Source organism: Lepidochelys kempii, chromosome 1 (assembly GCF_965140265.1).
Source record: "Lepidochelys kempii isolate rLepKem1 chromosome 1, rLepKem1.hap2, whole genome shotgun sequence".
In the NCBI taxonomy this organism is placed as follows: Eukaryota; Metazoa; Chordata; order Testudines; family Cheloniidae; genus Lepidochelys; species Lepidochelys kempii.
The window spans coordinates 62,239,861-62,257,420 of NC_133256.1; the positions used below are offsets into that span (position 1 = coordinate 62,239,861).

Consider the following 17,560-nt stretch of genomic DNA (forward strand, 5'->3'; position numbering starts at 1 on the left):
TTGAATTGTGGACACCAGAACTGGACAAGGTATTCCAGCAGCAGTCACACCAGTGCCAAACACAGAGGTAAAATAACCTCTCTACTCCTACTTGGGATTCCTCTGTTTATGTATCTATAGCAGAATAGCCACTTACTGAGCACTGGTCACTGTGACACAGAGACCCCTTGGCAAAGGGTCCCCTGTTCTTTGTAAACAATTTTGTCTCAGACATGACAAACTCACTACACCAAACATGGCTTGCAGAGTATTTATCCACAGGAGGTATCATGTAAGGTATCTACAGAAAGCTCTTGTTAACCCACAAGGCATAGACATGACTAGCATAGCCCAATGGAGAGCGCTTGAGTGGCTGAAAGGCTGGTGGTGTTAGGGGGCTGATACCCTGTTACTAATCCCTCATGTTGGGGCAGGGACTAACAAGGTGACCCACAGTCCTGGGTACCCAGAGATCTGTCACAATCACTTTGCAGGCATCCTGACCTTGTTAGCCTCCTCTTGCAGGCCCCTTAAGCATTTCCCACAGTTTCTGTTGTGGCTCACAGCACCCCTCACTGGGGATGGTTTAACATCAAATAGAGTTCACACAGTCTTCAGAGTCCTTAATCGCAAAATAATCCAAACACTCCTCAAGGACTCCCCAAAATCAAGTTCATACTCAGAATTCTACTAGAATTCTTTAAGGGGGTCTACAAACATGTGGAAAAGAGTGATCTAGTGGATACAGTGTATTTGGACTTTCAGAAAGCATTTGACATAGTCCCTTACCAAAGGTTCTTAAGCAAAATAAGCTGTCATTGGATAAAAGGGAAGGTCCTCTCATGGATAGTAACTGGTTAAAAGATAGGAAACAAGGGAGAGGAATAAATGGTCAATTTTCACAGTGGAGAGAGGTAAGTAGCAGAATCCCTCACAGATCTGTACTGGAACCAATGCTGTTCAATATATTATATTCATAAATGATCTGGAAAAAGGAATAAACAGTGAGGTGGCAAAGTTTGCAGATGGTACAAAACCACTCAAAATAGTTAAGTCCAAAGCAGACTGTGAAGAGTTACAAAGGGATCTCACAAAACTAGGTGACTGGGCAATAAAATGGCAGATGAAATTCAATGTTGATAAATGCAAAGTAAAAAAACATTGGAAAACAATCCCAAATATACATACAAAATGCTTGGGTCTAAATTAGCAGTTACCACTCAAGAAAGAGCTCTTGGAGTCACTGTGGATAATTCTCTGAAAATATCTGCTCAAGGTGCACTGGCAGTCAAAAAGCTAACAATGTTAGGAATCATTAGGAAAGGGATAGAGAATAAGACAGAAAATATCACACTATATAAATCCATGGTATGCCCACACCTTGAACGTGTGCAGTTCTGGTCACCCCATCTCAAAAAAGATGTACTGGAATTGGAAGAGGTACAGAGAAGGGTCACAGAAATGATTAAGGATATGGAATAGTTTTCATATGAAGAGAGATTAAAAAGACTGGGACTTTTCAGCTTGGAAAAGAGAAGACTAAGGGGGGATATGATAGAGGTCTATAAAAGCATGAACAGTGTGAAGAAAGTAAGTGTTATTTACCCCTTCACATAACACAAGAACCAAGGGTCACCCAAAGAAATTAATAGGAAGCAGGTTTAAAACAAACAAAAGGAAGTACTTCACACAACACAGCGTGGAATTCATTGCCAGGGATGTTACGAAAGCCAAAAGTATAACTGGTACAAAATATAATTAGATAAGTTCATGGAGGATAGATCCATCAGTGGCTACCAGCCAAGGTGGTCAGTGATGCAACCCCATGCTCTGGATGTCCCTAAGTCTCTGACTGCCAGAGGCTGAGACTGAATGATGGGATGGATCACTCAATAATTGCCGTGTTCTGTTCATCCCCCTGAAGCATCTGGCATCAGCCACTGTTGGAAGACAGGATACTGAGCTAGATGGACCATTGGTCTGACCCCAGATGGCCATTCTTATGTAATTCAACAGTTCATACTTAGCTCTGGTTCTGCTGTTACACCCAGAGCTCTTCCTCTGTCAGTCTGCTCCACCTAAAGCCACAAGTCCTAGCACTTTTTCACTGGAGCTCAGCCCATTTGGTTTGGCTTCCTTCTCCTGTCAGGGTCTCCCTTGTTCTGAGGAAGAAGACAGTCTATATACTGCACTCCCCCACAGAGCTCCTTTCGACTGGCTGGAAGAGAGGGGAGCCCTGCTCCACCCTACACTACATGGCTCCTGATCCTGGGCCCTTAAAGGAACAGTGTCCTGGGGTTTCTGCCCCCTGCCCTCCACCTCCCACCCAGGATCCAACTCATAAATCCCCAAGACAGCTTCCTCTCTTCCACGACCATGCTATTTTCTGGACTTTTGTTCATTCCAAGACCTGGAATGGGGCCTTCTGGACCCCTTTATTCTTAAAAGGTCTAGTACACTCCACTACAGTATCCAAGGATTGCATTAGTCCTTCTGCCCACAGCATCACACAGAGCTCATGTTCAGCTGATTATCCACGATAACCTCCAAATCTTTTACAGAGTCCCTACTCCTTAGGATAGGGTCCCCATCCCTTAAATATGGCCTACATTCTTTGTTCCTAGATGTATACATTTATATTTGATCGTATTAAAAACACATGTTTGTTTGCACCCAGTTTACCAGATATCCCTGCAACAGTGACCTGTCCTTTTCATTATTTATGACTCCACCAATTTTTGTATCATCTTCAAACTTTATCAGTGATGATTTTATGTGTTCTCCCATGTCAATGATAAAAATGCTAAATAGCCTAGGGCCAAGAACCGATCCATACAGCAGCCTGCTGGAAACACACTGCTTGATAATGATTCCCTGTCCACAATTACATTTTGAGACCCATCAGTTAGCCAGTTTTTAATCCATTTAATGTGTGCCATGTTAAAAATCTAGAATTGTGTAAAATTAATAAAAATGTCATGTGTACCAAGTCAAATGCAGTAGAGAAGTCTGGGTATATTACATCAACACTATTACCGTTATCAACCAAACTTGTAATCTCAATGAAAAAAAGATATCAAGTTAGTTTGACAAGATCTATTTTTCATAAACCCATGTTGATTGGCATTAATTATATTACCCTCCTTTAATTCTTTATTAATTGAGTCCCATATCAGCCACTCCATTCTCTTGCCTTGGACTGATGTCAGACTGACAGGCCTATAATTAACCTGTGTCATCCCATTTACCCTTTTAAAATGTTGGCACACTAGCTTTCTTCCAGTTTTGTGCAACTTCCCCAGTGTGCTAAGACTTATTAAAAATCAACAGTAGAATCCGGCCAGCTCATCAGGCAGCTCCCTTAAAACTCTTGTTCAGATAAGTTACCTGGTCCTTCTGATTTAAAAATGTCCAATTTTAGTAGCTACTATTTAACATCCTCCTGAGATAGTAGGGAATGGAAAAGGTGTTATCATAATCATATGATATATCATCTGTTTTTTCCCCCAAATACAGAACAGAAAAATTTATTGATCACTTCAGCCTTTTCTGCGTTATTATTGATGACTCTACCATTTCCATCTAGTAATGGACCAATACCATTGTTACGATTTTTTTTGTTCATAATATACTTAACTCCTTACGATCCTTCACTCTGCAGGCCATAGATTTGTCCTTGTGTCCCTTTGCTTCTCTTATAAACTTTCTACAATTCTAAGCTTCTGATTTATATTTATTACAATCAACTTCCCATTTCTTCTATTTGTTATGTATTATTTTTATGTTATGAAATATCAGCCTTGGTTTAGTCTGGATGTAGGATAGAGAAATGGCTGGGACAATGAAGCGTCAATCTTTGCCCTCCTCTAAACATCCTGTCCAGGGCAGTTTGTGTATTTTGTGCATCGTTCAAAAGACACACTCCAGAAAGGATGTAAGCCTTAAAATCCTCACCACCATCACCACCATCCTAGAAGCAACACGCCCAACGCATCCTGATACCCACTAGCTAGAGGCTGATGTCGAAGTTCTAGCACATGGATGCCCCTACCCATGCCACACACTCCTAGCTGTGACATCAGTCTTATCACTAAATTATTAATTATTATTATTATTATGGCTTTCTAGTTTTATTCCTCTGGCAAACCAGTGTTTGTTACATTATGATCCCTGAGAGACTATCTTTTAAGTAGTAACCCGGTAAAAGCCTTTGCCATTTTATAAAGCTGCCAGCTGAACCCAAGTCAGTCTGTTCAGTTGATATACTTAGAATAGGATGAAGAAATAGCTACAAAATGAAGGGTTTGGAGTAAAGATGGGTGGGTTGTACTTTGGTGAAATAATTCATGGTTCTCACTGGCCTTTGCTGTCCCAGAACAACGTTAAACCTCAAAGCATAAAACCCACTGCAAGGCCATAGAAATATACAATATTTCCATGAGCTAAACAATTGAAACTTTCTGGATAGTAATTAGCTGAAAAAGGAAATCTTCAGACCTTCCCTTTTAAAACAGGCAATGATATATGCGAATATTTTAATAAAATATTCATCATAGTATTCTAGAAGACGCAACTTAGGGCAAGATTTTCCAAAAGTGTTTAGTGTTGGCCTAGTGTTGCTCCCATTGAAATCAAGGGGACTTTTTACCAACACTGAACATTTTTGAAAATCTCATCCCTAAAGTTTTCACAGGGGAAATTTTAAAGCTTCATTTTAAAGCCTCTTTAAATCATATATTTATTATTCTTCAAAGGCTCGGAACTTTTACTCACAGATTGCACAGCTCAACTCCTACCTAACATTAAGTGCTCTAGATCACTTCTTCTTCTCAAGCTATCTGATGTGGGGGGCCGGCAATTTTTTTTCCAATGTGCGCGCAGACCGGCAGCCAATGCCGTGGACCACCACTCTGAATAGCACTGCTCTAGAAGTCCATTTAAAAAAAATCAAGAAGTCAAATACTTAAATAGTTCTAATGCTGCAGTTAAAAAATGAATGTTAAAAGTCTTGGAAGAAATAAATAGAGCTGTCACAACCAGAGAGAGCACTATTTACTTTGGACATAAACGTGCTCACACTTTACAGCATTGTTTACTCTATCAGCCTTCTGCTCCACTTGCTGACACTCTAAACAAAACAAAAAAAAACAAAACAAAATAAAAAAAGGTGGGAGGCACAGCCTGAGACAGCTTGCACAACCTGGGCTTCAAGATTTGAAGTGCTCCAAATCTCCTTTAACTCTTTGGCTGGAAGATACCAGGAAGGGATCATGGGAAACCAGTAGCTGCAATTTTTAGTGTGTATCATGGTTTCTCATTACATGTTTCCCATATAGTCCCCATCAATCTTGATAGTTGTGAGGCAGTATTTTTACTTTAAACCTTCTCTTGTTTAATGATGATTCTTTTTCCTAGAGCAAAAATAGTGAAAGTAAAAGAAAGTGGTATGCAGGAAGGGCAAGTGCAGGGCAGAACAAACCCAGAAGTGATAAGGTATTTTTCATTAGTCATTTTATTGCTCTCTGCTGATTGTAATATCTTGTTGTAGGTTTGAGGCAACAAACTATTTCTTTAGAATATTTTTCTCCACCATATCCACATACTGGTTTGTTACTGCAGGATTGCTAATGAATGCTGGCTTTTCATGATGAATACAGCATTATTAACTGGGTTTAAAATGATAAAATAAATAAAGCTACAGAAGCATGAGTGGGATTTGATTTTGAAAGCTAAAAGTTGATTGACAAAGAAGTTTACTCCCTAAGTCAAGAATGATATCAAGTTACAACATTGTAGCCAGAGCGGGATAGCGGATTATGGTTTATATTGTAAAAAGTGTTTTGTTTTTTTGGTGCATAAAATGCTATAGTTATGGTGAAACATTTCTATTCTCAAGCTCCTAATTAAGGTCAAGACTTTAAAGAAGCAAAATGAAAGGAGAGAGAGGCAAGGTCTGCACTAGATTTTGCCTATATAGCAATAGTGGTGTACTGTACTGGCAAAGAACTCTTAGTGTGGATGCAGCTTATACCAGCCAAATTGTGTTTTTGCCAGCATAGTTTATTCCACTCCCACCCAACCACGATATGAAACAAACTATACCAGATACCAGCCAAAAAAGCAGTTCTATTAGTATAACTGGATCTACACAAGTACTATTGGCCATTATCTTTGAAAACTCGTGGCGAACGGGGGAAGTCCCGGATGACTGGAAAAAGGCCAATGTAGTGCCAATCTTTAAAAAAGGGAAGGAGGAAGATCCTGGGAACTACAGGCCAGTCTGCCTCACCTCAGTCCCCAGAAAAATCATGGAGAAGGTCCTCAAAGAATCAATCCTGAAGCACTTACATGAGAGGAAAGTGATCAGGAACAGTCAGCATGGATTCACCAAGGGAAGGTCATGCCTGACTAATCTAATCGCCTTCTATGATGAGATTACTGGTTCTGTGGATGAAGGGAAAGCAGTGGATGTATTGTTTCTTGACTTTAGCAAAGCTTTTGACACGGTCTCCCACAGTATTCTTGTCAGCAAGTTAAAGAAGTATGGGCTGGATGAATGCACTATAAGGTGGGTAGAAAGTTGGCTAGATTGTCGGGCTCAACGGGTAGTGATCAATGGCTCCATGTCTAGTTGGCAGCCGGTGTCAAGTGGAGTGCCCCAGGGGTAGGTCCTGGTGCCAGTTTTGTTCAATCTCTTCATAAATGATCTGGAGGATGGTGTGGATTGCACTCTCAGCAAATTTGCGGATGATACTAAACTGGGAGGAGTGGTAGATACGCTGGAGGGCAGGGATAGGATACAGAGGGACCCAGACAAATTGGAGGATTGGGTCAAAAGAAATCTGATGAGGTTCAATAAGGATAAGTGCAGGGTCCTGCACTTAGGACGGAAGAACCCAATGCACAGCTACAGATTAGGGACCGAATGGCTAGGCAGCAGTTCTGTGGAAAAGGACCTAGGGGTGACAGTGGACGAGAAGCTGGATATGAGTCAACAGTGTGCCCTTGTTGCCAAGAAGGCCAATGGCATTTTGGGATGTATAAGTAGGGGCATAGCGAGCAGATCGAGGGACGTGATCATCCCCCTCTATTCGACATTGGTGAGGCCTCATCTGGAGTACTGTGTCCAGTTTTGGGCCCCACACTACAAGAAGGATGTGGATAAATTGGAGAGAGTCCAGCGAAGGGCAACAAAAATGATTCCGGGTCTGGAACACATGACTTATGAGGAGAGGCTGAGGGAACTGGGATTGTTTAGTCTGCAGAAGAGAAGAATGAGGGTGGATTTGATAGCTGCTTTCAACTACCTGAGAGGTGGTTCCAGAGAGGATGGTTCTAGACTATTCTCAGTGATAGCAGATGACAGAACGAGGAGTAATGGTCTCAAGTTGCAGTGGGGGAGGTTTAGGTTGGATATTAGGAAAAACTTTTTCACTAGGAGGGTGGTGAAACACTGGAATGCGTTACCTAGGGAGGTGGTAGAATCTCCTTCCTTAGAAGTTTTTAAGGTCAGGCTTGACAAAGCCCTGGCTGTGATGATTTAGTCAGGGATCAGTCCTGCTTCGAGCAGGGGGTTGGACTAGATGACCTCCTGAGGTCCCTTCCAACCCTGATATTCTATGATTCTATGATACACTAGGAGCTATTGCTGGCGCAGCTATATCAGTCACAGATACGTATCATCCTACCCATGACCAACAGAGTTATGCTGAAAAAAGTCTGTAGGGTAGACCTGGCCTTAGAAGTTTTACTGTAAGTACCAACTTTACAAGAACTACCACCTAATGCCTGGAGCTTTTATACTTGTACTTTGACCCCACTGAGGGCTTCAGCCGAAACATGTAGGCACTATTTATCCCAGTAGTTCAGCAACTAGTCAATATTTGTCCCCTTTATTACTATGGGGAATAAAGAATTGAGTTTTGACACGACACTAAGCCACCAGATGTGTAATGAATGCCAGCACAGACTCATTTCAGAGTAACAGCCGTGTTAGTCTGTATTCGCAAAAAGAAAAGGAGTACTTGTGGCACCTTAGAGACTAACCAATTAAGTTAAAACTGGGACTTTATGTGCCTAAGTCCCTTTGTGGATCCAGGCCTAAGATCTTGATTAATGTTTATTCAGGTCAGAATTCTTTGTATTATAGTAGACTCTAGAGTCCATTGTTCTAAGTTCCGTACATAGTCATAGTTAGAGACAAACCTTGTGCCAAAGACCATACTATCTAAAGTACCATGACAAAGATCACAAAATGGGAGAATTTTCTAGACAGGGAAGTATCTTTGGACTCTAATTCTAAAGTTTTCAAGAAGCCTCCCGTATACGGTATAAGATCTTCAATTAGCCCCTTTGGTGTCCATTTCCTTAAAAGGGGACTTTTCAGACAGAAGCAATGTGTAAAGGATTGCTTTCTGTCTTAGCAAGACATTATGGGTAAGAGCTGAAATGCAAGCTTTTACAAAAGGAAAGTGGCTTATCCTGCTGGCAGAAGCTCTAGAAAGAGGAAGGGATTTGCACACCCTACTACAAAACAGTAGTTTTCAGAGGAGGATACTTGTTGCCAGGTACATTGAATGTTAAAGTAGATCAATAGTGCAAAAATTGCTGTAACTACATTGTGTCTTTTTCCATCTTTGAGCCTGACCCTAGCAAACACTTACTAATAGACTCACAATTTTTGAGAAGTACCACTGATTTTGGATAGCTCAGCTTTGGTATGCCCAGCCTGTGCGTGCTGAGTCTTGTAGTGGCTCAGCACCTTTGACAATCAGCCCAAGATGTCTCATGTTGGGCACCCCAAAACCAAAGTACACAAAAATCAGTGGCCCTCTTGCTTATATCTTGGTGTAAGCCAACTGTGGTTCATGGATAAGGATAAGATTTTGTCACAGAGGTCATGGATTCTGTGACTTTCAGAGATCTCTGTGACATTCTCTGCTTCAGCCCCGTGCCTTGGGGCTGGAGCCATCAGCCACTGTGGGCAGCAGGGGCTGCGCAACTCTTAGCAGTTGGCGGGAACCCCAGAGCTATGAGCTGCGAGCCCTGCAGCTGTCAGCTATGTTGGGCTCCCCCCTGCTCCCCATTATTTTTAGTAAAAGTCATGGACAGGTCGCAGGCTTCTGTGAATTTTTGTTTATTGCCTGCAACCTGTCTTGGAGTTTTACTAAAAATAACTGTGACAAAATCTTAACCTTATTCGTGGTACAATGGCCCATAACAAGCACTTGTAGGATCACACCATAAAAACATGATCCTGTAGCTCTTATACACACAGTAATGGCTGTGGAATTGACAGATTTATGAAGATGAGGGAGTTTATATGAATTACACTTTTCAGCAAAAGCAGTTTTCAGAAAGAACAGTCAGCATTTCTTTTGCTGTTGTTGCAGATTTGTGTTTTAAGAATTTGTCCCCACACAGCCCAGCTACATTTAACGCAAGTGTTGCCACGGGAATAGTGAGGTCACTACAACCTCACTAAAAGATTAATTTGGACGAGAAGCTGGGCTGAGGGAAGAAGCCTGTGTTTGAATAGAAATAGCTTGGAAAGTAACACACATAGTAAGAGGAGTTATGAAAGACAAGGGGAGTGTAACTGGATTTATCTTTACATCTGATATTTGAGCCTCTCTCTGATTATGAAAGACCGTCTTTATTAAAAACTGCCATTTGTCTCTGATTTCACCAAAATGGTACAGGGAGGTTTGGAGAGGGATTTACTATATTAAATGATGTCTTCAGAAAGAGAAGCAAGTTTTGCTGAGTATTTTTACGAGAACTAGATTAGAGAGTCAAGGAAAAATAATCCAGGCAGGACATACCAGTATAGACAGGTCTCTAAGTAAACTGAACTACCTGACTACAGGCTTGCAATAAATCTGAAAATGGTGGAGAATTTTTTTTTTTTTTTACGGATTAAAGATTAATGAAAAAAATTAAATAACATTTAACTAATTTTTTGTACCAAAGTTAGCTTAACTCTAGCACTGGGGTATTTAATGGGTAGTAAAAATAGTGAGAATGCTAGTGTGGACAAGGCTCCTGCCGCTATGAGCTACCAGTGTTTTAACACTGGGGTCTTTTAAATTTGATCAGAACATAGTTAGATTACATTGTATTCAAAATGCTGGAGACTTCAGAAACTTTGTCTAAAGTAGGGCTCCTACTATGACTATTAATGGTGGAACTGTACCATTGTTATTAAGGATGGGAAACTATTGCCAGAAGACTCAGAAGTAGTCACAGGCTTATAGAACAAACTACACACAGACTTCAGCAGCTTAAAAAAAGAAAGCGAGAGAGAGAGTGCAGTATATACAGCTCAGATCTGATGCTTTAATACAAATGGAAGTATATGAAATCATTGTGGTAATCTATATGTATTTTAAGTGTCCCATCAGCAATATCTACACCCTACACCCACTGATTGAAAGAAATACCTTTATAATATAACCAATAGCCTAACTGTTATGAAGAATATATTGCTAACATTTTAAAGTGTTAAATAAAAACAAACTCATATACAAAACTATCATATTGACAAACTGATAATGCAAAGCATGAATGAATCATTGAAATGTAGAACTGGAGAGGAGCACAAGAGGTCATCTAGTCCAGCCCCCTGCACTGAGGAATATAACTAAATCATCTCTTACAGGTATTTGTGGAACCTGTTCTTAAAAACCTTCAAAATGGGGATTCTACAATCTCCCTGGCAAGCTTAACTATCCTTATCATTAGAAAGTTTTATCCTAATATCTAACCTAACTCTCTCTTTCTGAAAATTAAGCGCATTACTTCTTGTCCTATCTTCAGTGGACATGGAAAACAATTGATCATCCTCTTTATAACAGCCCTTAATGTATTTGAAGATTTATCAGGTCCCTCTGTCTTCTTTTCTCAAGACTAAACACGTCCAGTTTTTTTAACCTTTCCTCCCAGGTCAAGTTTTCTAAACTTTTTATTATTTTTGTTGCTTTCTTCTGGACTCTCAAATTCATTCATGTCTTTCTTAAACTGCGGTTTCCAGAACTGTACACAGTACTCCAGCAGAGGCCTCACCAGTGCCAAGGACAGGACAATTAGCTCACGTGTCTTACATACAAGACACTTGCTAATATACCCCAGAATGATATTAGCCTTTTTTGCAACTGCATCACATTGTTGACTCATATTCAGTTTGTGTCTGCTATAAGCCCCAGATCCTTTTCTTCAGTACTGCTACCTAGCCAATTATTCCCCATTTTGTAGCTCTCTATTTGATTTTTTTTCTACTTAAGTGTAATACGTTGCACTTGTCTTTATTGAATTTAATCTTGTAGATTTCAGACCAATTCTGCAACTTGCCAAGGTCATTTTGAATTCTAATCCTGTCCTTCAAAGTGCTTCCAACCCCTCCCAGCTTGGTATTATCACAAATTATATAAGCATACTCTCCACTCGTTATCGGATGTTAATGACAATACCGAGTAGTAACAGACCCTGTACAATTCCACTAGATATGCTCCCTGATTTGTCAGCAAACCATTGATTACTACTCCAAGTACAGTCTTTCAACTAGTTTTGATCCCACCTTATAGTAATTTCACCTAGACCTCATTTCCCTAGTTTGCTTGTGAGATTGTCATGTGGGACTGTGTCAAAAGCCTTACTAAAATCAAGATATGTAACATTTACAGCTTCCCCCCCATCCACAAGGCCAGTAACCCTGTCAAAGAAGGGAATTAAGTTGGTTTGGCATGATTTTTTCTTGACAAATTCATGTTGGCTATTAATTTAACCCAGGGGATCTCAAATTGGGGGTTAAGACCCCTTAGAGGGTCACAAGGTTCTTACACAGGGGGTCACAAGCTGTCAACCTCCACCCTAAATCCCATTTTGCCTCCAGCATTTATAATGGTGTTAAATATTAAAAAAAAAAAGAGTTTTAATTTATAAGGGGGGGGAGGGTCACACTCAAAGGTGAAAGGGGCCACCATTACAAAAGTTTGAGAACCACTGTTATAACCCATTATCCTCTAGGTGCTTACAAATTGATTGTTTAATCATTTGTTCCAGTATCTTTCCAGGTGTTGACATTAGGCTGACTGGTTCCCCACCCTGCACCCCCTTTTTAAAGACAGGTACTATGTTTGCCCTTCTCCCGTCCTCTTGGGACCTCCCCCATGCTCCATGTTTTCTTAAAGAGAATCACTAACAGTTCCAAGATTCAGAGTAACAGCCGTGTCAGCTAGTTCCTCAAGTACCCTAGGATTCATTTAATCAGGTTCTGACAACATGACTACAACTGACTTGTCTAAATAGTCTTTAACCCATTCTTTCCCTATTTTGACTTGTGTTCCTTCCCCTTTGTTGTTAATATTAATTAGGTTAAGTATCTGGTCACAATTTACCATTTTAGTGAAAGAAACAGTTTCATTACTAGAAATCACTGAAAATCAGAAAGTTTTTATAAGGCAAATTCTATAGAATTTTTTTGAGGAGAGGAAGTTAGCAATTTAGAAAAATAGGTTTTGGTTGTATGATTTTTTTTTTAAATTTACTTATGACAACTTAAAGATTGATTCCATGGCTTTTTAATGGAAAAGCAGGTTCTTTCAGTCCTCCTAATTACTATTAATTTTGGTACACTCTCCTTGACAAACAACCACCAAAATATAATTTTTTAAAGAAATCTGAACAAAAATCACAGCACTAACAAATGTATGCTAAACTTTATTTCTCAATTACCTTGCTTTTGGACATTCTTGATTCCATATCTTTTGCTTGTATGTATGCTATCAGTATTAAATTTAATACTCCTTTGTACAACTAGCACTTTTTCTGCACTCTGCAAATAACGTTTTGCCTCAAACTGGAACTTGTGATTTAAATTATCTTTAAAACAGCAACCTCCAAAACTAGAAAACAGCACCATTCACTGAAGGGAGAGGAGGAAGTGGTTTCCAGTATTTCTATAAACCTCTTGTGAAAATACTTTTAATACAACATTCTTGTTTAGTAAATATTTAGTTAGCTACAAGATGATGAGGTCATCAGGAGTCTTCCTGCTAGAATGGACTAGAGTTTTCTTGGGCTTCTAAAAAAAATCGAGTGCCTCTATAGTCTTCTACCAGCCAGCTGGGAACTCTTCCTTCTCTGACACCTTATTTTCCAGTCTCTGACCTTATCCACCCCAAGTACCATTGTGATTCTCTTTGACTTTTCACTTTTGTATAGCATAGCAAGATTCTCCCCAGCAATCATCAACATTAAGGAAACCCGGGGGGGCTGGGAGGGGGAGAGGAGGAGAAAGAAAGAAAAAAGAGAAAAGGGCGTCTGTCCTTGTCTGCATCTTTATGATTGATCAGTTAAGGTGTGAGAATTAACAAGAAATGTCTGAGACTTCCAAGATGAGAAAACCAGAGAAGACCAGACTTGACATTCTTGATATTTGTGAGGGAAAAAATAAGAAAATTATTTTAAAAACATAAATCTTTCCAGATTTCTTTATGTATCATAAAAGGATGGGGGGAAGGGGGAAAAGGACACAAATTAATTAAAAAACATTCTCTGCAGACCACCTTCAACAAGCTGTTTGATGGAAGGAACAAAGGAGAGTCACATGCAGGACGCTTGGAGAAGACGGAACAATTAAATGCATAATACTTTTAATTTGTGGCAAGCAGGGGACAAAAGTAAACAGTATAAAAAGTGCTAGATAATCTCTGCCTTTTGTAACACTAAGACCCGTTTCTTAAGAAATGTACATTTAGTTTAGATCATAGAAACTGGTACAATGTCTCCCCAAATGCTACTGAAAAGACCTAAGTTCCAGACACCAAAATACAAGGACAGAAGGAAAAAAAAAAAAGCCAAGCAGTGTTTTGCTTTGTGATGGGTGGGGAGAGCTGTCAAGTGTCTAGAAGTCAAAGCTATTTTTACCTGTCAGCTCTGAAAGGTCCTCCCCCAGGAATAAGCTGTGAAACAACTGGTTTGCTAGCCAGAGCAACACTGAACTGCACGCAGATGCGGTGCAGGAGACTCTAACTGGGGGCCGGCTGCCCGTGCCCGCTGCGCAGGAGGGAGGGGACGGGGGAAAGGGAAGCGTGCGGGAGGGCAGGGCAAGGGCGGGGGTGTCTCACTCTCCGAGCCGCTCATGCCGCTGCTGTCGCTAACGCTGGCGCTGCTCCGCCGCTTCATCCGCGCCAGGTGCTCCTCGTACTGGAAGTGGCGCTTGCTGACGGGCGAGGAGAAGTCCTCGATCACGGCATCGAACTCGCCCAGCACCTCCGCCAGCTCCCCGGCATCCGCCCGCAGGGCGGCAGGGCCCGAGCCCGGGCCGCACGGGAGAGCGCGAGGGAGACCGTCACCGGAGCCTAACGAGAAACACGGACACCCTTAAACCCCCCCGGGCCCTCGGAGAGCAGGGCTGGAGCACAAGAGGGAGACCGAGCCACCCCTCCCGCAGCGACACCCCCCTGTCCCCCCAGAGAGAGACTGAGCCCCCCCCGCCGACACCCCCCCAGAGGCGCTGGGACTAGGGCTAGCGAGGGGGCTGCAGCACCCCCGGCTTGAAGTGGTTTCCATCATACGCAGGGTTTACATGGCTCTCAGCACCCCCCCCCCACACACACATTGTTCCAGCGCCCCTGCACCCCCGTTTCCCCCCAGCGAGACCGGCCCCACCCCCGCCGTACCCCCCCCCGCGGCGAGACCGGCCCCCCCCGAGAGCGGAGAGACCGTAGCAAAGGGAGGGAGCCGGCAGCAGCCGAGCCTCGGTCGCTGGCCGGGCCGGGGTCGGGTCCTGGCCGCCTCTGCTCCCGGCACTAACGGGGGTTTGCACCGCTGAGCGCACCCCGCCGCCCGGCCCCTGTGACAGCCTGGCCTGGGGGCGGGAGGCGAAGGGCACCGACCCCGCAGCCCGGCGCCGGCCGCCTCCTCCCCGCCCGACGGCGGCTCTCGCGAGGGGGCTGCAGCCGAGTGTCCGGGCCGGCCGCGCTCACCTTTGCCGGCCGCGCTCTTAGCTTGCGGGGACTTCATGGCCGCAGGCTCCCGCCCCTCCCCGCCGCCTTGTGCCGCCAGCATCTGCCGCCAGCCCCAGCCGGAGCCTCTTCTAGCCGGTACCCCGGGGAGCGGCAACGTGGAAGGAGGCGGGCGTGGGAGGGGGCACGGCAGCGCCCTGCTGCCGCTATCGCGCTGGGGCGGCGAAGTGGGAAGGACGCGGCCCGCCGGCGGGGCTGGATTATCCCCCTGCCTCCGCAGCCGGTCCCAGAGAGCTCCGGGCCGGGGCCTCTCACTGGCGGGAGCTCCGAGCACCCCCAAGCCAGCCTCCCTGACGCGGGGGTACGGGCGTTGCTCCCCGGAACGCCGGGCTACACGTGTCCGTGCGCGGCAGGGGTTCCCTCCTGCGTCCCCCGCAGAGAGACGGTCTGTACCGGCCTCCCCCAGCAAAATGCCATCAAGGTCCCACCAGCGAAGCACGCTGCAGTGCTGGGTGGGAGGTGTTTGCTGGCTGGGGACAACGTGCTGTTAGAAAAACAAAGCTCCCGGGGGAGTGGGGCAACGCACGGACGTCCGGAGCAGACAGGCACTGCCTGAGCGGAGTCTGAATGAGTGTGGTTTGTGGGCACAGCTTCCTAACAGCAAATCAAGTGCCTGGGCTACAACCCTGTGCTACAAAGTAGAAGACCTGTCTTGCTTCCTTTTACTACCCGAAAGCAACATGAGGCTGCAGCAGGAACAATGAGAATTTAGCTACAAGGGAGTCAGGGCCTTTTTGTTAGCAACAGATAAATAGAAAAAATTATCTAGCTCTTGTAAAATCAAGGCAAAACCTGTTAAATGTTGATTTACTGCATGGGGGGGGGGAATGAGCTGAAGAACCCTGGTGTGGATGAATATGAAGTGACTCAGCAGCACACTTCATACTAGAAGAGGTATTGCAGCATGCACTCCTTCACCCTGGGACATTATCTTCTGGTTGGTAGTGGCGAGAGGAGAGCCAAGAAATTTCAGGTATCAGAGGGTAGCGGTGTTAGTCTGTATACACAAAAAGAACAAGGAGTCCAGGGGCACCTAAAAGATTAACAGATTTATTTGATCTGAAGAAGTGTTGTTGTTTTTTTACCCAGGAAAGCTTATACCCAAATAAATCTGTTAGTCTTTAAGGCATTTCATGTTCCATAAAATCAGAGCAATGATGGAATATTCCTCAGCCTTTTGACTTCCTCTGGTGGGGGCATTTGTGTCAGCAGAGCTCTAGGGAGGCTTACAGTCTAGTAATGATGTACCTGCAGCAGCAGCACCAGGTAAAGGCACAGTCACTCCAGCAGGACACGGCCTAGCAAGACAGTGCCAAAAAAGGCTTGAAAGCACCAAGGAGAGGAAAAAACTAGAAGGCTGAATCTACACTAGGTAAATTGGGTCCTGTAATTCTCGACCAGTACAGCTCCAATAGCATAGCCAAGGTGGGAACTGTTGTCTAGACAAAATGAAGGCATTTTTATCAAATCTTACCACAGGGGTAGCCCATTTAGCCATGAAGATAACTTTCAGAAAGCACCTAAATGCAATGCTTTTGAGGCTGTAGCCACACTGAAAGTAGGAAAGTCCCTCATTTATCACATGGGTGTTAATGTTATGGCCTCATTATCACTATTGCTATTTAAATGCTGTAACAATGTTAGCGGTTTCAGAGTAACAGCCCTGTTAGTCTGTATTCGCAAAAAGAAAAGGAGTACTTGTGGCACCTTAGAGACTAACCAATTTATTTGAGCATAAGCTTTCGTGAGCTACAGCTCACTTCATCGGATGCATACTGTGGAAAGTGAAGAAGATCTTTTATACACACAAAGCATGAAAAAATACCTCCCCCCACCCCACTCTCCTGCTGGCAATAGCTTATCTAAAGTGATCACTCTCCTTACAATGTGTATGATAATCAAGTTGGGCCATTTCCAGCACAATGTTAGCGGTTTCACTTCTGCTTCTTGTATAACAAACATCCAACTACTGCACCTACTCAGGGTACTAACCTGCTGGTGATGCTTCATTCCTTCAAAAGGAATTTGCATAGGAAAAAGGCTGAAAAGCGTTGAATATCCAAAGAGCTGAATAAATCAGATGACCATCGGGAATGTTTTGAAATAGTTTAGAGCTATTTGAATAAGGGCTTGTCTTCACTGCAGTTAACTCTGGCTCTTACTCATGTATTGTCCCTAACAACTCCTGTTCACACACACAACCCTCTCCCCAAATACGGTGGTGCTTTCTGATCAGTTTCAACATAGCTAGCCAGCCTGTCCAGGATATAGGTTAAAGCCTGAGTACACCCTATCTCCAGCTGGCAACCCAGCACATTTTTCAGGCTAAAACACTCCAGTGCCTTTCCATATTTCCCCTTATGTGCACAGAGAGGCAGACAAGTTCTTCCAAAGTTCACTGGGAAAGAATCAGAGTGAAGGAAGTATTGGCAAGCTTATCAAACTACTCTTAGATGTAGGAAGTTGATGTGGAGCATGGCCTCTTGTGTAGACCACTTGCCCTAGGCTCAGCTTACTGCAGTTTAAAGAATTGTGGGATATGCCCTCAGAAGTCC

General features: G+C 43.3%; 1 protein-coding gene across 1 annotated transcript in view; it reads right to left on the bottom strand.

Moving 5' to 3' along the window:
• The window catches only part of RGCC (regulator of cell cycle), a 38,417-nt gene extending 22,953 nt beyond the window's left edge, over positions 1 to 15,464 (bottom strand). Inside the window, exons 1-2 of the mRNA XM_073324603.1 lie at positions 14,967 to 15,464; positions 14,106 to 14,339 (exon numbers count right to left, since the gene is read on the bottom strand). Of these exons, the coding sequence (XP_073180704.1) occupies positions 14,106 to 14,339; positions 14,967 to 15,048 (316 nt within the window). The 5' untranslated portion in view covers positions 15,049 to 15,464. The remainder of the gene's footprint in view (positions 1 to 14,105; positions 14,340 to 14,966) is intronic.
• Between the last annotated feature and the right edge of the window lie 2,096 nt (positions 15,465 to 17,560).